Below are 27,445 nucleotides of genomic sequence, written 5' to 3'. Positions count from 1 at the left end.
AATACAAGGAATCCAGATTGGTAAAGAAGTTAAACTGTCACTATTTGCAGATGACATGATATTGTACATAAAAAACCCTAAAGACTCCACTCCAAAACTACTAGAACTGATATCAGAATACAGCAAAGTTGCAGGATACAAAATTAACACACAGAAATCTGTAGCTTTCCTATACACTAACAATGAACCAATAGAAAGAGAAATCAGGAAAACAATTCCATTCACAATTGCATCAAAAAGAATAAAATACCTAGGAATAAACCTAACCAAAGAAGTGAAAGACCTATACTCTGAAAACTACAATTCACTCTTAAGAGAAATTAAAGGGGACAATAACAAATGGAAACTCATCCCATGCTCATGGCTAGGAATAATTAATAACATCAAAATGGCCATCCTGCCCAAAGCAATATACAGATTTCATGCAATCCCTATGAAACTACCAGCAACATTCTTCAATGAACTGGAACAAATAATTCAAAAATTCATATGGAAACACCAAAGACCCAGAATAGACAAAGCAATCCTGAGAAAGAAGAATAAAGTAGGGGGGATCTCACTCCCCAATTTCAAGCTCTACTACAAAGCCATAGTAATCAAGACAATTTGGTACTGGCACAAGAACAGAGCCACAGACCAGTGGAACAGAATAGAGACTCCAGACATTAACCCAAACATATATGGTCAATTAATATTTGATAAAGGAGCCATGGACATACAATGGCGAAATGACAGTCTCTTCAACAGATGGTGCTGGCAAAACTGGACAGCTAAATGTAAGAGAATGAAACTGGATCACTGTCTAACCCCATACACAAAAGTAAATTCGAAATGGATCAAAGACCTGAATTTAAGTCATGAAACCATAAAACTCTTAGGAAAAAACATAGGCAAAAACCTTTTAGACATAAACATGAGTGACCTCTTCTTGAACATATCTCCCCGGGCAAGGAAAACAACAGCAAAAATGAACAAGTGGGACTATATTAAGCTGAAAAGCTTCTGTACAGCAAAAGACACCATCAATAGAACACAAAGGAACCCTACAGTATGGGAGAATATATTTGAAAATGACAGATCCGATAAAGGCTTGACGTCCAAAATATATAAAGAGCTCACCCACCTCAAGAAGCAAAAAACAAAGAATCCACTTAAAAAATGGGCAGAGGAACTGAACAGTTCTCCAAAAAAGAAATACAGATGGCCAACAGACACATGAAAAGATGCTCCACATCGCTAATTATCAGAGAAATGCAAATTAAAACTACAATGAGGTATCACCTCACACCAGTAAGGATGGCTGCCATCCAAAAGACAAACAACAACAAATGTTGGCGAGGCTGTGGAGAAAGGGGAACCCTCCTACACTGCTGGTGGGAATGTAAGTTAGTTCAACCATTGTGGAAAGCAGTATGGAGGTTCCTCAAAATGCTCAAAATAAACTTACCATTTGACCCAGGAATTCCACTCCTAGGAATTTACCCTAGGAATGCAGCACTCCAGTTTGAAAAAGACAGATGCACCCCTATGTTTATCGCAGCACTATTTACAATAGCCAAGAATTGGAAGCAACCTAAGTGTCCATCAGTAGATGATTGGATAAAGAAGATGTGGTATATATACACAATGGTATATTATTCAGCCATAAGAAGAAAACAAATCCTACCATTTGCAACAACATGGTTGGAGCTAGAGGATATTATGCTCAGTGAAATAAGCCAAGCGGAGAAAGACAAATGCCAAATGATTTCGCTCATCTGTGGAGTGTAAGAACAAAGGAAAAACTGAAGGAACAAAACAGCAGCAGAATCACAGAACCCAAGAATGGACTAACAGGTACCAAAGGGAAAGGGACTGGGGAGGATAAGGGGGGGGGAAGATGAAGGGGGGTATTAAGATTAACATGCATAAAGTGGGAGTGGGAGAAAGGGGAGGGCTGTAGAACACAGAGAAGACAAGTAGTGATTCTACAGCATTTTGCTATGCTGATGGACAGTGACTGTAAAGGGGTTTATAGGGGGGACCTGGTATAGTGGAGAGCCTAGTAAACATAACATTCTTCATGTAATTGTAGATTAATGATAACAAACAAACAAAAAAAAGTAGTTCCTGTGTGGTGACCTCCAATAAGTTCTTCACAATGGTATAAAGGGCATATCAAAGTGTGGGCAAAGGGTCTGTTTGTGTTTATACAGAGGATCAAAGCCTAATTTGGCTACCCAGAAAACGAACTAAGATACGATATGAAGAAGAAGTTCCAACATCAACATACTCTGGAAGAGTCATTCCAGAAGATGATCGTCAAAAAACATCAACAAAGATCCTGGCGCTGTTGCAGTTGTAGCTGCATTCACCCCACTGGTTCCTGGAATTGCCATTGGAATGAAGAAGGAGATATCTAAGCTGGCCTGTGCATTACAGTAAAATAACAAATTTGACTGGATCTATACTGTTGGAACTCAACAAAGAATTAGAAGTGCAAGTTGCAGTGCTCCAAAATCTTGAGACTACAGACTATCTACTGTTAAAAGAACATATGGGATGTGAACAGTTCCCAGGAATGTGTTGTTTTAAATTGGTCTGATTTTTCTCAAACTATTCAAATCCAGTTAGACAATATCCAGCACATCATAGATAAGTTTTCACAAATGCTTAGGGTGCTTAACTGGTTTTCTTTGTTTCACTGGAGATGGCTGGTAGTTGTAGGTCTGCTTTGGTTATGTAACTATATTCCTATTATGTTAATGTGTGTGTGCAATTTAATTAGTAGTTTAAAACCTATACATGCTTAAGTTACTCTACAAGAAGATATGTCAAAGAAATAATCAATCTTCCCATGTTTTTTTCCGCCTGCTACTTCTATAGCTTTTCTTCTTCCTTTTAATTACAACCCTTAAATAGAATTCGTGCCTCATATCAAATTTACCGAGTATCATAATTCTTCCAAGTGGTAAAGATACCTCAAGACAAATGCTGGGCATAGAAGCTACAGGGCATAAATATGCAAAGAAATAAAAAGCTAACCATTTCAAACAATAAGGCTTCTCTCTCACTTACCAACTTTACATTTCCCTGTATGGCCCCGGAAGATGACTGGTTAGCCAGAGACGGGTAAGATTCCTCAAGGGAGGAACAACCTAAGACAGGCACAGTCGCAGGGGGGCCATCAGGTGGGAAATTGGGGATCAACAGAGGTGAGGCTTAGAACCTCACCCCCCGTTTTGAGAGAAATCTTCTGCATCCGTGGATGTTTTGTTGCCCTTGTCTAGCTTGGATTAATACTTAGCCTATAGGCACACACCTGATCATCTACATTCGCTTTCTTACAGCACTAAACTATGTTTTCTACCTTTATCTTGCATCTACCTACCACTTCAGCATTTTATTAATAATAATAATAATAATAATAATAATGATAATGGAGAAATGTGGGATTCACATATAAATCAAGTATAAAAATCAAACGAATATTCATATTTGACCTGATTGTTTATAGTTCATAACGCGTGATCAAAACCAAAAGTTTCTGTGATGACTGCCCTTGTACTGTTCACCATGTAAGAACTTGTTCGTTGTGCTTCAGAAGATCGGAGACTGATGAGAATTAGGCTTGGGGTGGATTAATGATTGTGCATTGAGTCCCCTGTACAGAATTTTACTGTTGTAAACTGTTAACAACCATTTGATCAATAAATATGAGAGATGCCCTCTCAAAAAAAAAAAAGTTGCCTTAAAAAACAAAAACAAAAAAACCCGCACACCCACCCAGATAAACAAGAATTAGAAGGTAACTTCCTGAAAATGGCAAAGGCATTTATGAAGAATTTATATCAGACTCAAAGGTTATACAGTGAAAATGTTCCCCCTATGATCAGAAACAAGACAATGGTTAACAATATTAACCACTGCTGGAAGTTTAACACTGTACTGGAAGTTCTAGCCAGAGCAATTAGGCAAGAAAAAGAAATAAAAGATATTCAAATTGGAAAGGAAGACTGATGACATGATCGTATATAGAGAAATCCAAAAAATCAAAACAAATGCAGCATCATTGTAGAATACAAAATCAAATCACAATACACAAAGAACAGTTGAGTTTCTATAGAAGATTAATGAGCAATCCAAATAGGAAATTTAAAAACCAATTCCATTTACAACAGCATCCAAATAAAATACATAGGAATAAATTTAACCAAATAAGTTAAAAGATTTGTGCCCTGAAAACAAAAGAGCACTTCTGTAAGAAATAAATATGACCTAAATAAACAGAAAGAGACCTGAATTTATGGATTGGAAGACTTAACAATGTTAAGATGTCAGCATTACTCAGTATGATTGATCTATATATGCAAGGCAGTCCCTATCAAAATTCCAATGGACTTTTTGCAGAAATGGAAAAATATAATTCCTCAAATTCATAAGGAATTGCAAGAAATCCCAAGTAGCCAAAGCAGTGTTGAAAATAAAGAAAAAATTTGGAAAATTCAACTCAATTTCAAAACTTACTACAAAGTTACAATAAACAAAACAGTCTGGTACTGGCAAAAGGACAGAGATTGACAATCGAATGGAACTCAGAGTCCAGAAATAAACCTATACACCTATGGTCAATTAATTCTTGAGAGAGTGCCAAAATGATTCAATGGGAAGGAAAGGAATAGTCTCTTCAACTGATGGTATTAAGACAACTAGATATCCACAGGCAAAACAATGAAATTGGACCTCTGTGTCATACCACATACAAGTATTAACTGAAAATACATCACCTGCATAAATATAAAAAAGCTAATGGAATAAAACTTTCAGAAGACAACACAGTGATAAATCTCCATGACTTGGATTTGGCAGTGTATTCTAAGACAGGAAAAGCAGAAGCAACAAAAGGAACAGCATAATCTTAATGAAAATTTAAAAATTTTGATATATCTAAAGATATTATTAGGAAGTGAAAAGACAATCTATTAAAGGAAACATCTGCATATCATATACCTGATAAGGCTCTACTACCAAGAATATATAAAGAACTCCAAAAGGACAAGTTTAAAAAAGAGCAAAGGCCTTGAAAAGACATTTCTCTTAACAGATACAGAAACAGCCAACAAGTACATCATTACTCATTAGGAAAATGAAATTCAAAACTATGGTAATCTGACACCTTAATTTACTAGAATTACTAAAAAATTTTTAATGGAAAACAAAAAATATTGGTAAGGATGTGGAAAAACTGAAACCCTTGTACATTTGTTGGTGAGAATGTAAAATGATTTGGCTTGCTGTGATGAACGGTTTGGCAAGTCCTCAAAACTGTTAAAGAAATTACCATGTGCAACAATAAAACTCTTCAAAGGACACATGGGGGTAAGCTCCCTGACAAGGTCTTGGCAATTATTATCTGTATGATACCAAAAGCATAAAAGCAAAAACAAACAAGAGGGATGACATAAAACTGAAAAGTTTCTGCACAGCAAAGAAAACAATCAACAAAATGCAACAGCAACCTACGGAATGGGGGAAAATATTTTCAAGCTATTTATCTGACAAAGGGTAATGTCCAAAAATATATAAATAACTCATACAACTCAGTAGCAAAAAGCCCAATCAGACTAAAAAATGGGCAAAGAAACTGAATAGACATTATCCTAGAAAAAGACAAATGGACAACAGGTATTTTAAAATGTGCTTAACATCACTAATCATCAGGGAAAAGCAAATCAAAACCACAATGAAATACCACCTCACACTGTTAGAATGGCTTCCAACAAAAAGAGAATGTGGAGAAAGGGGAACTGTCGTGCACTGTTTGACTGGAATGTAAATTGGTACAGCCACTATGGAAAACAGTATGGAAGTTCCCTAAAAAAACTTAAAAATGGAACTACCTACCATGTGATCCACCAATCCCACTTATGGATATATGTCCAAAGGAGATGAAAACAGAATCTCAAATAGATATCTGCATTCCCATGTTCATTCACTGCAGCATTATTTGCAATAGTCAAGATATGGAAACAATTTAAGTGTCCATCAATAGGTAAGTGGATAAAGATATGGTGTATATATACATAATGGCATATTATTCAGCCATTAAAAAAGAAGGAAATCCTCGCATTTGCAACAACATGGATTGACCTTGAGGACATTATGCTAAAGGTGCACAGAGAAAGACAAATACTATTGCACATTATCATTTATATGTGGAATCTTAGAAGAAAAAAAAGTCAAACACACAGAAACAGTAGAAAAGTGGTTGTAAGGGACGAGAGTGGGTGGTAGGGAAAATATAGAAAGCTTGGTAAAAGAGTACAAATTTTCAGTTATAAATTCTATTATATCTCAGAAATTTTTAAAAAGACAAGTTCTGGAGACCTAATGTAAAACATGGTAACTGTATTTGATAATGCTGTATTGTATAAATGAAATTTGCTAAGATAGAACTTAAGTTTTCTCACTAAAAAAATTAATATGTGAGGTTGTTAGATGAGTTAATTAACCAAATGAGGGGAATCCTAGAGAGGAGATGAGAGGAAACAAAAAAAAGAAATTCCACTACTAGGTATATACCCAATGGAACTGAAAATGGGTACTCAAACAAATACATATTCATGCATGTTCAAAGCAGCACTATTCACCATAGTCAAAAGCTAAGATCCCAAATATCCTTCAATGGATAAATGGGTAAACAAATTGTGGTTTATACATAACATGAAATATTTTTTTGCCATAAGAAGTACTGATACAAACTACAACATGGATGAGCCTTGAAAACAAGCTAAGTGAAAGAAAGTAGACACAAAGTCACATACCATATAATTTCATTTATTTGAAATATACAGAATAGTTAAATGCAGAGACAGGATGCAGACTAGTAGTTGTTTAGGGGTAACAGAAAAGGAAATAAGATGAACAGATAAATAAAATGTGGTATATATACCCACTGGAGTATTACTCAGCCATAAAAAAGGAACTCTTGCCATTTGCAATAATATATACGACCTAGAGTCTCATGCTAAGTGAAGTAAGTCAGGCAAAGAAAGATAAATACCATGTAGCTTCAGTTATATGTGGAATCTAAAAAAAAAAAAGAAACAGACACATAAATATGGACAACAGACTGCTGGTTACCATAGGGAGAGGAGGAAAGGGATTGGCAAAATAGGTGAAGGGGATAAAGAGGTACGAACTGTGTATTGTAAAGTAAGTTAGTCATTGGAATAGAACTACAGCACAGAGACTACAACCAAGAATATTGTAATATCTTGGTATGGTAACAGGGAACTATACTTATCATGGTATGCATCCAGGACTGTATACAATTATCAAATCAATATGTTATATCTGAAACCAATATAATATTGTATATCAACTTTATTTCAGTAAAAAAAATTACAACAAAAAAAGGGAAACAGGGAGCAACATGAGTAGTTTCCTTTTGGGATAATGAAAATGTTTTAAAAATTAGACAGAAGTGGTAGTTGCATACATTGTGAATGTACTAAACCCCAAAGAATTGTTCACTTTAAAACTATTAGCTCATATAACTTCAATTTCACCTCTAAAGAAAAAGTCAATATAAAATTTTTGAATGAAATGTTTATATATGGCATAAAAATATAGTTCAAGAACACCTTAAGAAAAAAGATCCAATCCCATACCTTATCTTAGACATTCCACCTATCCAATGTAAAATTATTTAATACTCTTCGGATTTATGATTAAGTCATAAGAAGAGGGAAGAGATGAGGAAAATAGTAGCAATCCCCTCTAAGAGTTATTTCATTTTTCTTTACACTTAAATTTGCTGCACTTGCAATTTGATAGTGAGAAACTTGACATATTAGAAAGTGAAAGTATAATTATGATATTCAAAAGGCAAATTTTAAAAATGTTGACCAAGTTTAAGCTTCAGTCTAAAAAATATAAAATGCAGAAACATATACATGCTGAAAATGACATTTCATAGGGCTGTGATTATTTCTTACCTCACTATCTAAGAAGTCAGAAAGGAGTTTCAGAATATTCCTGGCTGTAGCAGTCTCATCTTCATCTTCCTTTGACTCTTGTTCTTCTTCAGTGTTTATTTCTGCTTCACTTTGAAGGGCTTTGATATTTTTAGTTTTAAATGGTTCAATCCCAAATGTCATCAGTTGGTCAAAGATTGCCTTCAAAGCACTTATTTTTATTGTCACATCATCAATTTGCAAAACCTAAATTGAAATATACCCCACCAAAAAAAGTAAATTTAGTTAAGTTTTTAATTTTGCCTATGCTTCATAAAATGAACACACATCTTACTTTCTTAGTCTCATTACAAGTGTCAAATCCGGGAGGCGGAGCCAACATGGCGGCGTGAGTAGGACAGTGGGAATCTCCTCCCAAAAACATATATACTTTTGAAAATACAACAAACACAACTAGCCCTAAAAGAGAGACCAGAAGACGCAGGACAGTGGCCAGACTGCAGCTACACCAGCGAGAACCCAGCGACTGGTGAAAGGGGTAAGATACAAGCCCCGGCCCTGCGGGACGCGAGCGCCCCTCCCCCCAGCTCCCGGCGGGAGAACAATAGGCAGAGCGGGAGGGAGACGGAGCCCAGGACTGCCGAGCACCCAGCCCCCGCCATCCGGGCCAGAGCGCAGACACAGTATATGCCCAGGGGGCCCTGGATACTGGGAGAACAGGGGGTAAGACCTCAGAGCGGGTGCTGAAGCTGATGCCCCTGTGACAAAGAAAAGCGGGGGCTTTTTGAAAGTCTTAAAGGGACAGGGACTTAACAGCTTGACGGAAACAACCCAGGTCACAGTACAGCAGCTGGAAATTACAGGGAAAACCGGGTGCACTAACCCCCTGGGCAACAGCTCTGAGACCCCTCACGGAGGCAAACAGTCAAGCAGCCCCCCCATCCATCACCCCACCGGGCGCTGCGAAAGCAGAGAAGCAGCCTGAGACAAATTCCGCCCACAGAAAGGGAAATTTCTCCCTTCCGGCCAGGCAAGACACAAAGACCCACTCTACACGCAATTACCCAACACAAGCCACTAGGGGTCGCAGTTGCCCCAGTAAAGAAAGGCCAGTAGTAAGTGAAAATTTTGGCCCTCCCAGCTGACAGTCAATAGCACCTGTCAACATGAAAAGGCAAAAAAATATGATTCAGACAAGACTAACCCAGACAGCTTCGGCATCTGCTACATCTTCCCCTGAGAAGGAATCTGGGGAGATAGATTTAGCCAGTCTACCTGAAAAAGAATTCAAAACAAAAGTCATAACCATGCTGATGGACTTGCAGAGAAATATGCAAGAACTAAGGAAGGAGAATTCAGAAATAAAACAAGCTCTGGAAGGACTTCAAAACAGAATGGACGAGATGCAAGAGACCATTAATGGACTAGAAAACAGAGAACAGGAACGCAGAGAAGCTGATGCAGAGAGAGATAAAAGGATCTCCAGGAATGAAAGAATTTTAAGAGAGCTGAGTGATCAATATAAAAGAAATAATTTAAGAATCATAGGCATTCCAGAAGAAGTAGAGAGAGAAAAGGGGATAGAAAATGTCTTTGAAGAAATAATTGCTGAAAATTTCCCCAAACTAGGGGAAAAAATGGCCTCTCAGACCACAGAGGTACACAGAACTCCCATGACAAGGGATCCAAGGAGGGCAACACCAAGACACATAATAATTAAAATGGCAAAGATCAAAGACAAGGACAAAGTATTACAAGCAGCCAGAGAGAAAAAAAAGGTTACCTACAAAGGAAAACCCATCAGGCTATCATCAGACTTCTCAACAGAAACCCTACAGGCCAGAAGAGAATGGCATGATATACTTAATGCAATGAAACAGAAGGGCCTCGAACCAAGACTACTGTATCCAGCACGAATATCATTTAAATATGAAGGAGGGATTAAACAATTCCCAGACAAGCAAAAGTTGAGGGAATTTGCCTCCCACAAACCACCTCTACAGGGCATCCTACAGGGACTGCTCTAGATGGGAGCACTCCTAAAAAGAGCACACAACAAAACACCCAACATATGAAGAGGGGAGGAGGAGGAATAAGAAGGGAGAGAAATAAAGAATCATCAGATTGTGTTTATAATAGCTCAACAAGCGAGTTAAGTTAGACAGTAAGACAGTAAAGAAGCTAACCCTAAACCTTTGGTAACCACAAACTTAAAGCCTGCAATGGCAATAAATTCATACCTTTCAATAATCACCCTAAATGTAAATGGACTGAATGCACCAATCAAAAGACACAGAGTAATAGAATGGATAAAAAAGCAAGATCCATCCATATGCTGCTTACAAGAGACTCACCTCAAACCCAAAGACGCGCACAGACTTAAAGTCAAGGGATGGAAAAAGATATTTCAAGCAAACAACAGAGAGAACAAGTGTCAAATCCACATAAAACATCATTTCTCAAAAATTAAAATTTCCATTTTAAAGTTATTATTATTGCTTTGTACCATAACATTTAGAGCTATATTTCCTTCAGAAAAAGTTCACCTTCAGTCAAAAAAAAACTTCCTGGAACTAAAGTGAGGCTGAATTATATTATTTGTTACCTTTTATTTAAAAAAGAACAAATATGTCCAACTATAATTTTATCTTGAATTTTTTTTAGGTCTAGAAAAACTGTTGGATTATATTGAAATTGTTTTGAGCCATCTATAAAGACAAAAACATTACATTCTAACCAATGAAAAGCATTCATCAGAACATCAGTACTCTTCTGGGTTATAATGTTTCATTAAAGATACATTTTTCTCTTATTAGCTTAATAAATTCGTATTTCATTAATAGTGAATTCAATTTTCAATGAACAGATTCATTTATAAAAGTGAACCATAAAACCAGTTTTTATGAGTCTATCCTGCATTAAGAAAACTGAATTCCTAGACAACCAAATTTCAAAGCCATGACAAAAATAAGAACTGAATATTTCTCTTATGAAGAGGCTTACTTACTATATTCTTTAATGCACTTAAATTTCAGTCATTGATAAATTACGTAGCTATAAAGCTTAGCCTTTAAAATGAATAAAAATCACATGCAAGCCGATCAAATTAGTGAATCAAGAAAAATGGCTCAAAATCACAAAACTTTGAAGGAAATTTCACAATCATTTATTAGATGTTTTCTTACAGCATAACCTGCAAATCTGTAAAGCCAAATATTTGTAAGAATTTACTATCATGACTGTTCTCTACAAATTCTAAACATGCTATTCTTTCAGCAGCAATTCAGTTTCCTTGTTCTCAGTTCCTTCCTGGCTAACAGTAGCTCACAATACCAGATATTTACTTAAGATTCTTCAATGAAGTAACTTCCCTCTCTTGCCTTTCTAACAGGGTGTATACATTTCTTAAATCAGTTTTTATTAATAAAACTTGATAAAAAAATTACTTTCCCAAAAGATCGCTATTTCCCCTAAATCTAAATTAAAATCTTCCTATGATAGCCCTAGAAGTACCAATATATAAACAATTGAATACATTCAGTGATTAAATTCTTTTGATCATGAGTGTCTTTGAGGACCTGATAAAAAGATTAAAACCCCATCCCAGAACATACTAAAAAAAAGCAAAATTTCACATACAATTTATTTTACTACATTAGAATCTGAGCTCATTCACAAACATTTTTAAGTAAAAAAAAATCGTATCTAGCTGGATTTTTCAGGCAAATATTAATAGACAGCAGTCCCTGAAAAAAGTTTAGAGAACAAAGTTGTTTAACTAAAAAAAAAAAAGAAATGTAAATTTTTAATTATTTAAAACTTTAATTCAATGCGAAGGCTGCTATTCTACTGACTGCTTTGACTTGAAAGGAAAATTGTGGAATGGTCCTGATAAAGAACATTAATTTATCTTTCACATCAGCTTGATTCTGATAATTCTTTTTCATTACAGAAAATTATATAGGAACAAACAGTATCAATGCTCTGGTAAGTGAGGGATGAGTTAGTATTCAGTAACGTCAGATACTCCATGACACTCTTAAGCATCAAACTCATTGCATTCTGTCTGCAATAACCAAAGCACTTACTATTGACATTGTCAGCAAAAATTAAAGGGATCAAATCTAATTTCATTTTTAAAGATCAAGTGAACTTAAATATCTTTTGAAAGCATTCTCTGGTATTTCCTTTGCTGCAGTATTAGAAATTTTACATAAATCGTCTGTCTCCACTCTCCTCTATCAGAGTACTACTAACTTGACTACACGACTTATAATTTCTTGGCAACATTCATAATGGTATATAGGACATCTTAACGGATGTTTTACCTCATTTTTAGTGCCAAAGAAAACTACTTATTAATAGACATAAAGACTTCACTATCAATATTTTTAGTAAGATTTTTCTCTAGTTAAAAAAAAGTAATGACCAGGGGTCAATCTAGCATTTCAAGACCCCTCTTCTAGAAAGCCAGGAAGCTGAAGAAGAGAAGTTATCATTTTAATTTCTTAACAAAAACTCTTTGAAAACGTAGGACTTTATTTCCTGGGCACCTATGAAGTCAATACATTTCATAATAGTAAATAAAACCTTTTTAGAATTACCAGCAGAATCGCTGATGCTAATACGTGCTGATGTAAAAAGTAACGACTTTCTATAATATGCGCAGATTCATTCAGTATCTTGGAGCAAAACCAGAAGTATGGCTAAGCACTATAAATGATTCATCTACACAAAGTACTAAGATTTTCTTCCAGTTTGTTTGAGAAAGAAACTATACCATTTTAAAGATTATACTGACATTCCAAGTTTCCAAAAGGATGTCACAATAGAAATTTCTCCCTGATAGTAACAGGGTAAGACGATAAAGATAAAAAAAGCTGCATCAGAAATTTCATCGATTAGATAAGTGCTCCAAAAAAAAAAATTAAAATAAAACCCTGAAATTCCAGAGGATTGTCCTTTGACAAAAGTATGGTTTTAATCTAACTTTGACACAAGCCACAAGCAGTCTGACCATTTCTAGAACATATGAATCCCCCAAGTTCTACTTTTATGCTTTCTTTGTCTTGGCAATGTCATTTTAACACTAAAGGATGCTTCAAGGTAAAGGTTTCATGGTGGGGAAAATTCAACTATTGGTTGAGTTCAGTCTTTCAAAACAATCTTCATCAACATCACGATCCATGCTGTCACATGTTTATTTTCATATTTTCAGGACACAGAGCACTCCCATCTACCTGTCGGCAAGCAATGTGCACTAAAATTCCTTGCAGCTTTTTTATCCAATTAGATTTGGCAACACCAGATGTTACACGTCTTTTACATGAGAAGGTGGAGGGAGGCACACTTTCCAAGTTAAGTTAGCCTGAAATGTTAAAAGACAATATCCAAAGGAGTTTTAAAAGTCAAATGCCCTCCAGCGGTAGAACAGATTCCATCCCAGTTCATCTGTCTGCTCAGTAGCACTGTAGCAACTGCCCTCTCATCCCTGTATTATTAATTTTTTCCTTTCAACTAGGTCATTCTCCATATATAAACATGCTGTAATTTTTCTCCATCTTAAAAAAAATTAAAACCAAAAAAACCCTTCTTTTTACCCCATACCCCATTCTTGCGACCACCCCATTTCTCTGATTCTCCCAATAGAAAATAAAATCTTGGAATAGTCTACACTAACTGTGTCCAACTCCTCACCCATAATTCTCTCTTCATCCCACTCCATTAAGGATTTACCCTGCACAAAACCTACTCTAATGAAAATCACCAAACACTTCCTTACTTGCCCACAATGGTCAATTATAAATCCTTATCAACTTATCACCAGCACTGGACAGTTAGATCATTCTAGGCTTTTTTTTTCAATTTTTTTATTAAGGTATTATTGATAAACACTTTATAAAGATTTCACAAGAAAAACAATGTTACTACATTCACCCATATTATCTAGTCCCCCAACGTACCCCATTACAGTCACTGTCCATCAGTATAGAAAGATGGCAGAGTCTCTGTTTGCCATCTCTGTGCTATACTGTCTTCCCCCTGATCTCCCCACACCATGTGTACTAATCATAATACCTCTCAATTCCCTTCTCCCTCCATCCCAACCCACCCTCACCCACCATTCCCATTTAGTAACTGCTAGTCCCTTTTTGGTGTTTGCAAGTCTGCTAACTGTTTTGTTCCTTCAGTTTTGCTTCATTGTTATACTCCACAAATGAGGGAAATCATTTGGCACTTGTATTTCTCTGCTTGGCTTATTTCACCGAGCATACATAATACCCTCTAGCTCCAACCATCTTGTTGCAAATGAAGATTTGTTTCTTTCTTATGGCTGAATAGAATTCCATTGCGTACGCATACCTCCTCTTCTTTATTCATTCATCTACTGATGGACACTTAGGTTGCTTCCCTATCTTGGCTATTGTAAATAGTGCTGCAATAAACAAAGGGGTGCACATCTTTTTGAATCTGAGAACTTGTATTCTTTGGGTAAATTTCTAGGAATGGAATTCCCGGGTCAAACGGTATTTCTATTTTTAATTTTTTGAGGAACCTCCATATTGCTTTCCACAGTGGTTGAACTAGTTCACATTCACACCAGCAGTGTAGGAGAATTCCAGTTTCTTCGCATCCTTGCCAGCATTTGTTGTTCTTAGTCTTTCTGATGCAGGCCATCCTAACTGGTGTGAGGTGATATCTCATTGTGATTTTAACTTGCATTTGCCTGATAATTAGCAATGTGGAGCATCTTATCATGTGCCTGTTGGCCATCCGAATTTCTTCTTTGGAGAAGTGTCTGTTCATATACTCAGTCCATTTTTTAATCAGGTTATTTGTTTTTTGGGTGTTGAGGTGCATGAGTTCTTTATATATTTTGGATGTTAAACCCTTGTCAGATATATCATTTACAAATATATTCTCCCACACTATAGGACGCCTTTTTGTTCTGTTGATGTTGTCCTTTGCTGTACAGAAGCTTTTTAGCTTGATGTAGTCCATTTGTTCATTTTTGCTTTTGTTTCCCTTGTTCGAGGAGATGCATTCAGGTAAAAGTTGTTCATGTTTATATTCAGATTTTTGCATATGCTATTCTCTAAGAGTTTTATGGTTTCATGACTTACATTCAGGTCTTTGATCCATTTCACATTTACTTTTGTGTATGGGGTTAGACAATAATCCAGTTTCGGTCTCCTGCAACTAACTAGCTGCCAGTTTTGCCAACATCAGTTGTTGAAGAGGCTGTCATTTCCCATTGTATATCCATTGGTCCTTTATCGTATATTAATTGACCATATATGCTTGGGTTTATATCAGGGCTCTGTAGTCTGTTCCATTGGTCTATAGGTCTGTTCTTGTGCCAGTACCAATTATTTAGATTACTGTGGCTTTGTTGTACAGCTTGAAGTAGGGGAGCGTAATCCCCCCAGCTTTATTCTTCCTTCTCTGGATTGCTTTGGGGTATTTTGTGGTTCCATATGAATTTTGGAACTATTTGCTCTAGTTAGTTGAAGAATGCTGTTGGTATTTTGATAGGGACTGCATTGAATCTGTAGATTGCTTTAGGCAGGATGGCCATTTTGACAATATTAATTCTTCCTACCCAAGAGCACAGGATGAATTTCCATTTATTAGTATCCTCTTTAATTTCTCTCAAGAGTGTCTTGTCGTTTTCAGGGTATAGGTCTTTCACTTCCTTAGATTTATTCCTAGATACTTTATTCTTTTTGATGCAATTGTGAATGGAATCGTTTTCCTGATTTCTCTTTCTGCTAGTTCATCGTTAGTGTATAGGAATGCAACAGAGTTCTGTGTATTGATTTTGTATCCTGCAACTTTTCTGAATTCAGCTATTAAGTCTAGTAGTTTTGGGGTAGATTCTTTAGGGTTTTTTATGTACAATATCATGTCTTCTGCAAACAGTGACAGTTTAACTTCTTCCTTATGAGTCTCAATGCCATTTATTTCTTTGTGTTGTCTGACTCCCGTGGCTAGGACCTCCAGTACTATGTTGAATAAAAATAGGGACAGTGAGCATCCTTGTCTTGTTCACGATCTTTAAGGGAAAGCTTTCAGCTTCTCGCTGTTAAGTATGATGCTGGCTGTGGGTTTGTCATATATGGACTTTATTATGTTAATGTACTTGCCCTCTATACCCATTTTGTTTTTATCATGAATGGATATTGAATTTTCTTGAATGCTTTTTTGGCATCTATGGAGATGATCATGTGGTTCTGTCCCTCTTTTTGTTGATGTGGTGGGTGATGTTGATGGATTTTCCAATATTGTCCTATCCTTGCATCCCTGGAATAAATCCTACTTGATCAAGATGGATAATCTTTTTGATGTAATTTTGAATTTGGTTTGCTAATATTTTGCTGGAGATTTTTGCATCTATTTTTATTAGGGATATTGGTCTGTAATTTTTTTTGTGGTGTCTTTGCCTGATTTTGGTATTAGAGTGATGCTGGTCTCATAGAATGAGTTTGGAAGTATTCCCTCCTCTTCTACTTTTTGGAAAACTTTCAGGAGGATGGGCATTAGGTCTTCACTAAATGTTTGATAAAATTCAGCAGGGCAGCCATCTGGTCCAGGGATTTTGTTCTTTGGTATTTTCAGATTACCAATTCAATTTCATTGCTGGTAATGGTCTGCTCAGATTTTCTGTTTCTTCCTGGGTCAGTCTCAGTAGGTTGTATTTTTCTAGCACACTGTCCATTTATTCTAGGTTATACAGTTTGTTAGCATATAATTATTCATAGTATTCTCTAATAATACTTTGTATTTCTGTGGTGTCTGTTGTGGTTTTTCCTTTCACATTTCTGATTCTGTTTATGTGTGTAGATTCTTTACTCCTTAATAAGTCTCGCTAGGGGTTTATGTATTTTGTTTATTTTCTCAAAGAACCAGTTCCTGCTTTCATTGATTCTATTACTTTATTCTTCTCAATTTTATTTATTTCTGCTCTAATCTTTATTATGTCCCTCCTTCAACTGACTTGGGCCTCCTTTGTTCTTTTTCTAGGTTTATTAATGTGATTTTAGAGTGTTCATATGGAATTGTTCTTCTTTCCTGAGGCAGGCCTGTATTACAATATACTTCCCTCTCAGCACAGCCTTCGCTGCATCCCACAGATTTTCCGGTGTTGAATTATTGTTGTCATTAGTCTCCATATATTGCTTGATCTCTTTTTTTATTTGGTCATTGATCCATTGATTATTAAGCTTCCATGTGTTTATGGGCATTTTTTTTCTTTACATAATTTACTTTAATTTCATACCTTTGTAGGCTAAGAAGCTGTTTGGTACAATTTCAATCCTTCTGAATTTTCTGAAACTCTTTTTGTGGCCTAGTATATGATCTATTTTTGAAAATGTTCCATGCACACTTGAGAAGAATGTGTATCCTGCTGCTTTTGAGTGGAGTGTTCCATAGATGTCTGTTAGGTCCTTCTGTTCTAATGTGTTGTTCAGTGCCTCTGTGCCCTTACTTATTTTCGGTCTGGTTGATCTGTCCTTTTGGAGTGGGTAGAGTGTTGAAGTCTCCTAAAACGAATGCGTTGCATTCTATTTCCTCCTTTAATTCTGTTAGTATTTGTTTCACATATATAGGTACTCCTGTGTTGGCTGCATAGATATTTGTAATGATCATGTCCTCTTGTTGGACAGACCCCTTTATCATTATGGAATGTCCTTCTTTGTCTCATGACTTTCTTTTTGAAGTTTATTTTGTCTTTTACAAGTACTGCAACTTCTGCTTTTTTCTCCCTACTAGTTGAATGAAATATTTTTTCCATCCCTTCACTATCAGTCTGTGTATGTGTTTGGTCTGAAATGAGTCTCTTGTAAGCAGCATATTGGTGGTTCCTGTTTTTTTATCCATTCAGTGACTATGTCTTTTAATTGGTACATTCAGACCATTTACATTTAGGGTAATTATCGATAGGTATGTACTTAGTGCCATTGTATGCCTTAGATTCGTGGTTACCAAAGGTACAAGGGTAACTTCTTTACTACTTTACAGTCTAACTTAACTCACATAGTATGCTATTCCAAGCACAATCTAATGGCCTTTTTCCCCTCCTTTTTCTTTTTCCTACATTTTTTATATATTAGGTGTCATATTCTGTATTCTTTGTCTATCCCTTGACTGACTTTGGGGGTAGTTGATTGACTTTTGCATCTGCTTAGCAATTAATCATTCTACTTTCATTCCTGTGGTTTTATTTCCTCTGATAACAGCTAGTTAGCCTTAGGGACACATCCATCTATAGCAGTCCCTCCAAAATACACTGAAGAGATATTTTGTGGAGTTAAATTCTCTCAGCTTTTGCTTATCTGGAAATTATTTAATCCCTCCTTCAAATTTAATTGATAATCGTGCCGGGTAGGGTATTCTTGGTTCAAGGCCCTTCTGCTTCATTGCATTAAATATATCATTCCACCCCCTTCTGGCCTGTATGGTTTCTGTTGAGAAATCTTATGATAGCCTTATGGGTTTTCCTTTGTAGGTGATCTTTTTTCTCTCTGTGGCTGCTTTTAATACTGTGTCCTTGTCTTTGAACTTTGCCATTATAATTATTATATGTCTTGGTGTTGTCTTCCTTGGGTTCCTTGTGTTGGGAGATCTATGTACCTCCTTGGCCTGAGAGACTATCTCCTTCCCCAGATTGGGAAAGTTTTCAGCAATTAACTCCTCAAAGACATTTTCTATCCCCTTTTTCTCTCTCTTCTTCTTCTGGTACTCCTATAATGTGAATATTTTTCTGTTTAGATTGGTTGCACAGTTCTTTCAATGTTCTTTCGTTCCTAGAGATCCTTTTTTCTCTCTGTACCTCAGCTTCTTTGTATTCCTCTTCTCTAATTTGCATTCCATTTACCGTCTCCTCTACTATATCTAATCTGCTTTTAAATCCCTCCATTGTATGTTTCATTTCTGACAGTGTATTCCATAATGATTGAATGAATCTCTGTCTGGAATTCTTTCCTGAGTTCTTGAATATTTTTCTGTACCTCCATGAGCATGTTTATGATTTTATTTTGAAATCTCCTTCAGGAAGATTGATGAGTTCAGTTTGACTTGACCCTTTTTCTGGTGTTTGTGGGATTTGGGTTTGAGCCAGGTTCCTTTGACATTTCGTATTTGTATGTGGCACCCTCTAGTGCCCAGAAGTTCTACTCTTTGGAGCTGCTCAGCCCCTGGAGTGATGTCAGGGGTCGCGTGGGAGTGTCGCTGGTGCCTCGGAGGTAGAAAGAGCTTTTGCTGCTTCCCTGCTGCTAGGCCTGCCTCCACTGCCTGACTCAGTGTGCTGAGTACACAGGTATAAGCTTCTGTGCCTTGGGTTTGTAGGCGCTGTAGGCAGGGCTTCTGGCTGGCTGGCCTGACACCAGGGCAGGGACTACTGGTTTGCAAGGTGGTGCTGTCAGGCCAGGAGAAAGGCGTAGCAGGTTGCGTATCATGGTGGGGGTTCTTGGAGATGCACAGCCAGCCAGGGGCATGGAGCGCCTGAAGCTCCTGAAAGTTCCCAGCCTGCTGTGCAGAGTGCTCCTGGATGATTTCGTCCACCTGTCCTTTCTCTTGAGCAGTAAGCTCTGCGTAATTCTTGCCCCTTTAGCAGCCCGCTCACTCCTAGGAAGTTTCTCCGACCTCCTGTCTTTCTTTTGTCTCAGAGGTACCAGATGTGGATTTATGTTTTCCAAAAGTGGCCGGAATCTCAGTCTCTCTAGGTATTCTGCCTGTCTTAGCTTTCCAACCCCACTAATCTCCACAGCACCATGCAATGTAGGTTCGTGCTCCCAGAGTAGATCTCCAGGGCTGGGTGTTCAGCAGTCCCAGGCCTCCACTCCCTCCCCTTTCCATTTCTCTTTCTCCCACTGGTGAGCTGGGATGGGGGAATGGCCTGCATCCTGCTTGATCATAGCTTTGGTCCATTACCCTGATCCGTGAGGTCTGTTCTCTTCTCCAGGTGTATGCATTCTGCCACAGCCTTCTTTCGTGTTGCTCTTTCAGGGTTAGTTGTGTTAATTAAATTTTCTTATTATTTGTGGTTTTGGGAGGAGGCCTCTGTCTCACTTCTCATGCTGCCAACTTTTCATTATAGCCTCTTTAAAGTATCATCTTCACTTGCCTTCTAGAACATTCACTCTTCCCTTACTGTCTACTGCACCTTAGTCTTTACTGGTTCTTCTTCATGTCCCCTCAATTTAAATATTGCCTGAGCCCTAGAAAACTACAAAGTTAAGATCTCTTCTCAGTCTACACTTATTTCTTAAGCAATATCTAATCTCTAATCATTGGATACTATTGAAGAATAAGGACTTCCAGTTCATTTCCCTAGCCTGGACCGCTCTATCTCCAAACTCACATGCAAATGCCTATTCAATATATCTGCTCTGTATCAAATTTCAAGCTGTAATGCCCCAAACTGAATTACTTATCTCAGCTACCTGACATAAAACCTGTTCCTTTGTTTTTTCCATCATAGGAAAGGGCAATTCCATCTTCCCAGTTATGGCCAAAAAACCTTAGTTATCTTCAACTTATATCTCTCTGACATGCCACATCAGATTCATCAGCAAATTCTGTGGACATCATCTTTACTTAGCTTACCATCACTTCTCATGACCTCAATAGCCAGAACACTGGTCCAACTCATCATCATCTCTCCCTGGTATTACAATTCCCTCCCTTAGGAGTATCCCTGCTTCCATATTTGTATCTGTATAGTTAATACAAGGATTTGCAAACTATGGCTCATGGGCCAAATTCAGTCTGTTTTTACAAACCTTCAAGTTAAGAAATAGTTGTACATTTTTAAATGGCAGAAAAATACTATTTCATTACATGTGAAAATGGTATGAAATTCAAATTTTAGTTTTCATATATAAAGTTTTATTGAACTACACCCATACTTCTTACTTTATATATCATCTATGGATACTGTCATAGTACCACAGCAAAGCTTCAGTTGAGACAGTCCAGAGGGGGGCCTGCAAAGTCTAGCACTAAAGAAAAGGCTTGCCAACCCCGGCCTACACAAACACTATACCCATTAGATCACAATAACCCTCTATTCAAACTCTTCGATTCCTTCCATCTTATTCACTGTGAAGGCTGAAATCTTTATACTCTATAAATCCCCAGAAGACATGAAAATCCTACTGCCTACAAACCCTTTCTCCTGCTATGCTCCCCTTTGCTCAGTCTGCCCTAGCTGTATGTTCTTCTGCTCCTTGAACATATGAAGCAAAGTCCCATGTTCCGTGTGATATTGTTCCCTCACTTCCCTCTGATATTGGCCTAAATTTCAACTTACTAGTGAGACCTTTCTTGACCAACAGCTCCTTCTCCCTACTACCACTCCTTAGTTCCCTTCTCTGCTATATCTTTTTCCAACTGACATGTTATATGTTGTTTATTTTTCACTGTTTTCTCTTCCAAAATATAAGCTCCATTAGGACACCTTTTATGGGTTTTTTTCATTACCTATCTTACTTTTTTCTAAGCCTATAATAATGCTGGACATTAATATGCACTCAGTATTTGCTGTATGATTAATTTTAAAAAATACCTTAAATAATTGACTTTTTCCCTACAGATTAGTTTTAATAAGAAATCAATATAAAAATCATCAAGTCCCTAAAAGACATCCATAATCATCAAGTCCCAGAATAAAGTTAGAGTACTACCATTATCACCATAGATTCTGAATATTTATTTCAGAAAGTACAATCAAGATTTTGTTACAAGGTAAATCCTACCTGCAATAGTAATACAAAGTGTTTACTTGCAAAATCCTGATTCTGTAGTCCACAGCATCCCAAGCATAAAACAGCCAAATTTCTTACTACAGGATGAACAGTTACTATTCCAGGGAGAATCTAAAATGAATTAGAAAATAATTTTGACTGAGACAAGAAATTTGTAATAGTATATTTTAAAAAGCATGGTCAAAATGATAATTTCTGTATGATTTCATTGATCTACTTCATTTCCATATTGTCTATTAACATAGAAATCAATTTTCAGTTTTTTTTTAAAAAAGAAAAAAGGTAAATTAAATTGCTAAAACTGAAGAATACAGCCAGAGTGAAATATAGCCTGATCAAGAGACACCCCTCCTCCACTTGCTGAAATTCACTCAATGGCTTCCCAATGCTCATAGCAAAGATAAAACTCCGTAATGTGACATATACCCTATTGTGTATTCTTTCTTAGCATTATCTTATACCATGCTACCCCTTGCTCTTTGTTTATTCAATTGCTCTGATTTCAATGCCTTCCATTCAGTGCTGCTCAATACAAGCTATGCTATGCCATTATAAATTTTCTAGTAGCAACATTAAAGGAAAAAAACAGTAAAACTAATTTTAATATATTTTACCCAATATAACCAAAATATTACCATTGCAATATAAAATCAACATTAAAAAACTTGGGATAATTTATATTGTTTGTACTAAAAACTTCAAAAAACAATGTACTTTTAGATTTACAGCACATTTCAGTTTGGACTAGTCTTTAATTTTTAAAGGACAGGTTTTTAATAACCACATGTAGCTGGTGGGAACTGTATTATAAAGAGCAGGTCTGCAACATTCATCCATCCTTTTTTCATACAGTTAATATTCAAATATCAGAACAAGTTACCTTCCATGAACAGAATCCCACTATAAGTTCACATGTGACCATATAGCTCTTCACAGCAATAACCAGTGGCATAAGCTCCAACATGTTTGACTGATGTCCTTGTCACTTGACTAGAAGATCCATGAGGGCAATCTATGTGTTTTGTACACAATGTACACTCTATCCCCAACATTTAGTATATAGCAGATGTTCAATAAATACTTGTTCAACTAATAATTATTTTTATTTAAAGCATAATTTCTTAATATATAACTATATCTAAATACCTTATATACATCCCTCTATAGTCTTTTTCAGTCTTTGGACACAGGTTGTTTTATATAGTGAAATCATTGTGACCACTCATTTCTGTGTTTTCTTCAATCAACACTGTATATCTTCTTCTACATATGCACATTCTTCATATATACTATTTCTATTGTATAGCTAATTATACCATAATTTACCATTCTCTTGCAATAGGACCAGACATAAAATATAAAAGTAATACTTTAAAAGTATCACTTTTCATTAAATACATTTCACTAAAAACAAAATGAAATTCTAATGGTTTAATAGACTATACTTCAAAAGAAGTTCTAGTCTGTTAGAAAACAAGGAATTATATTTAGATCGCATTCATTGGCTGTTTTCACTATTCCCAAGTAAAAACAACTTTGGGAGAATACTGGAAAAGCTTGAATACATTCAAAATTTGCTGTGGGTGTGTAGCATTATTAAAAACAATACTCTAGAGTTGAACTACCTAATATTGTAGTCCAGATAGAGACGTACTTTAAGACTTAGAATGAAGAACAATGAAAAATATCTCAATAGCTTTAATATTGAGTTAATGATGAAATTATAATATTTGGGGTATACCAAGTTAAGTATATTAATGTAAATTTCATCTGCTTAACTTTTTAAATGTGGCTACTAGAAAATTGAAATTAAATATGGTTTGCATTATGTTTCTATCAAACCATATTGTTCTAGAGTCTTGCAGTATTTAAGTCCCTATGGTCAGTAAAACAGAGACTAACTATGAAGGGTAAAAAGTCCTTAAATATATAGGAATAAACCAATTCCTTTCACAGGGCTCACAATGTAACCTTCTTATTGTTTATACAGCAGCAAGATAACAGTACTTAAATATTGCTGATATGTTTCAGTATTTCCTGTTATATTCAAAGAATGAAGATATTCTGCATCTCTGTCCAGCAGAGAATAATTTAAAAATTTTTTAAAGGAGTAATTATAATTTACACACCAGACAGGCCCTTTACATGCATTATCTTAACAAAATCTTCATAATATGAAGCAACCACTCTATTACTATTATTGTCTACCATTTATATGTATTGGATGTATAAGATGTATATGTAAAAGATGTGCGATCTTTTATTCTTTTGAAGCCCAAGGAACATATAAAATGAGGAAAGAGTGGGCTAAAAATAAAGCCTCAAAGGCCAATAACATACCAAAGATTCAATGATGCCATTCATGGTTGCACTTATACCTGTTGAAGTGGACATCTGCTTCAGCAGTTCATAGCACAAAATAAGACACTTCTGTAGTGTTTCAGCATCGTTCTAAAATGTAACGCAAAATATCTGTCATTAATAAGAATATCTTCCGCCCATCCCTTAAATGTTTCCTTTCTCAGAGCTTTGTCTAAGGCACATTGCCTTTATATACATGCCCTGGCCAATCTTATCTAGGTTACACAACTCCATTAACCATCTGTGAGCTAGCCTAGCTATTTTCTAAGTTTCAGATTCATATATACAACTGTTACGAGACATTTCTTCTGTATTATCCAGTTTCTCAAACTTAAAATGTCTAAAAGGGAATTAACTCATCATTACCCAAGTCCCTACCTCTCCTACGCTATCTCATAAATGCCACTGTCATCTACCCAGCTGTCCAAACCAAAATATTTAGGATATATTCTTGGCTCACACTTCTCCCTGTTACTAAGCCCTCAATACTTCTCAAATCAATCACTTCTTTGTATATCCACCATCACTACCTTGTTAAGGCTGCAATCATCTCATTCTACATTGTAAAGTCTCCCAACTAGTGTGTCTGCGTAGAATTTTATCACACTGCAATCCATTTCCTGAATAATGATGACCTTTCTAAGACATAATCTCATCCTACCACTTAAGAGTTCTTAGTGGTTCACCATGCATGGTAAGGCACAAATTTTTAAATATTGCTTACACAAGGTCTTACATGACCAGGCCCTTAATCTTCCCCCAAGAGTTATCTCTTACTTCTCCCCCTAAAATTTCTAATCACATGGACCTTAAGTTTTTAAACACAATTTCTTTAACTTCTGGGCCTTCATACATGTCATCTGACTACAGTATTCTCTTAACAATTCATCAAGCAGACAACAGAGTGCATTAAAAGTACAAATCTAAGCCACTTGCCTGGGTTTGACTCCCTCCTCTACCATTTCCTATCTGTATGACTTTAAGTTACTTAACCTCTATAAAATGGAGACTATAGTACCAACTCTGTGAAGTTATAGTGAGAATCAAATCAATAGTTGTGAAATGCTTAAAACAGTAACTACCACAGAAGAAAGCGTTCTGTAACTGTTAGCTTTTATTATTTCATCAAATTTCAAGTTAAACTATCTCTTTCTCTGGGGAAGCCAACAATACCCTACCTAGGTTAAATGACTTTCCATTAAGCTTTTATACTTCCCTGACCATAGCATTTGTTATGCTATGCTGAAATTGAACTATCATAGATTTAAATCCTTAAATAGGACAAATGAACACATAAATGGTCAACGCAAGTCAAGTTAAACAGATATTAATAATGATAGACCTCCTGTTAATATCTCCCTAATTCATACCTGCATTTTATATCATTTTACAGTATATATTTTCATTTTTAACTTCAAATTCACTACAATAATCCACAGACTTTGTCAAACAAAAGAAATAAGCTACTAGTTATGAAAATAAAATTCAGGCATACTCACTGGGAAGGTGGGGTGTTGGTGTAGAGAGGTCTATGGCTAGACAGCTCAAGGACATGACTTATGAAATATTCCTGTATGGTAAACTCTTTATCTGGCACTCCCTTTATGAGAAAACTCTCATCAGCACTTCCGAAACCAAAAGTAAAATAATAGCTGATGTTGACTACAAAAGGCAAAATCCTGTAAGACCTCCTGAACTAAAGTTTATATCATATTGTATTGATATCATTCTATCTTATGTTAAAATTAGTTTATCATGTACTGTTTAGTTAAAATAAAAAAGACCACTAAAACTAAGCTTTAAATGTTGCTAGGTATATAAGTTTAGTATTTCATTTAAAATAACAAAGCTACTTAGCTTTTTCTAAAAAACAAAAAGTTATAGCACTTTTCTTTTATGTTTACAGTATTTTTCTAAAATCCAGTGCTAACAGTATATACTGTTAAAAGAATCCCTCCAAAGTGAATATATTCTGGCAGCTTGCTGAGTTATGAAAGAAAACAAGGTTTAGTTGATAATAACAGCTCAAATTTAGTATGAAATAGTTATCTATACCTTTTCTATGTGGACTTCTTTAATTTCAAGTTGCTCTGTCTCTTTCAATAGGCTTATTTTAGCATCTTCTAATGCTCTTATTTCTTCTTTTAATTTTGATGCTTGATTAAAATCCTGTAAGGTAATGCAATTTTCCAAGGCTTCTTTTGCCTCAATAAGTTTAACTTTTATTTCAGCCATCTAAGGAAAGATATAAACAGATGGCGTAAACACCAACAAAGAACTATTAATATGAAAATTTGTGGCAAATTAATGAGTATTATTTAACATCTCATGACCCAGAAGTTAAACGGAATCTGGCATAAATACAAAGGTAGTATTCTTCCTGAAACAGGTTAGACCAGCAAATCTTTCAGACTGGTATAAGGTGGTAAATTTTAGATGCTCTAATAATTAATAATTTGAACTTGTTAGAACAATTTTGAAAATGTATAGCAAGAGAAAATAAAAGACTTGCACAACTACAATATACTCAAGCATTTCTTCAATTTAAGAGAGATTTACCTTGAGTTCTTTCTTTCTTGCAGCAGCTGGATCATGAACACCAACAGTAACAATAGGTGCCCGAATCTCTGATATAATTTCCGTAACCTTGTAAGTGAAGTTAAAATTCAGAGTACATGCTTTAATATATGTTTTATATAAGAGAATTGCATCAATCTGCTACCTAAAACTCCAAGTAGTATCCACAATCTCTCGAAAATACAGAGCAAAATATACAAGTAAAAATGGCACACATTTTATTTGCTAGACAATTTTAGAAAAAAAATGAACATCTGACTGAAAACTCTAGGATTATGAGAAGGTAAATAGGCACAGAGACATTGAATATAAATTCCCTCTCATATAGTCCTTCAAAAACAGAATAAACAAATAGTCTAATCTCAGGTACCATAAAACTAAAATTCTCTGCCTAAAATCCTAAACTTTTTCCCTTGTTCAGCTCCATGGGAATTAAACGTAGAAAAATAGAATACGCTTATTCTTTCCTTTGGGTATGGAAGGGAAAACACAAGTTCCATGGCCAGGATCCTCACCTGGTACTCATTATACATGTACAATGATATAATACTTAGCCTAGGGCGCAGGCACATACTTGTATATATAAAGAGCTCTGCCCAGTGCTAGAATGGAGGCCAGAGCAGAAGCAGAGAGCCTGGGGAGAACAGAGGGAAGCAGGAGAGAGAGCCTAGAGAAGAGAGCAGGAGAGAAGGGAGCAGAGGCTGAGCAGGGGCAGAGACTGAGGTGGACAAGAGCCCAGTGCTTGACCTAAATGAGAATGAAGCTTGGTATGAGCCCCTT

General features: G+C 36.0%; 1 protein-coding gene across 1 annotated transcript in view; it reads right to left on the bottom strand.

Annotated features, from left to right (window-relative positions):
* NCAPG (non-SMC condensin I complex subunit G) overlaps positions 1–27,445 on the bottom strand; it is a 57,855-nt gene that overhangs the window by 17,652 nt on the left and 12,758 nt on the right. The window contains exons 10-14 of the mRNA XM_036921043.2: positions 26,648–26,734; positions 26,144–26,323; positions 24,068–24,178; positions 21,719–21,838; positions 7,980–8,204 (exon numbers count right to left, since the gene is read on the bottom strand). Of these exons, the coding sequence (XP_036776938.1) occupies positions 7,980–8,204; positions 21,719–21,838; positions 24,068–24,178; positions 26,144–26,323; positions 26,648–26,734 (723 nt within the window). The remainder of the gene's footprint in view (positions 1–7,979; positions 8,205–21,718; positions 21,839–24,067; positions 24,179–26,143; positions 26,324–26,647; positions 26,735–27,445) is intronic.

Source organism: Manis pentadactyla, chromosome 5 (genome assembly GCF_030020395.1).
Source record: "Manis pentadactyla isolate mManPen7 chromosome 5, mManPen7.hap1, whole genome shotgun sequence".
NCBI lineage: Eukaryota > Metazoa > Chordata > Mammalia > Pholidota > Manidae > Manis > Manis pentadactyla.
Note: the sequence above shows the minus strand (reverse complement) of the source record. Positions and strands in the feature narration are given on the sequence as shown.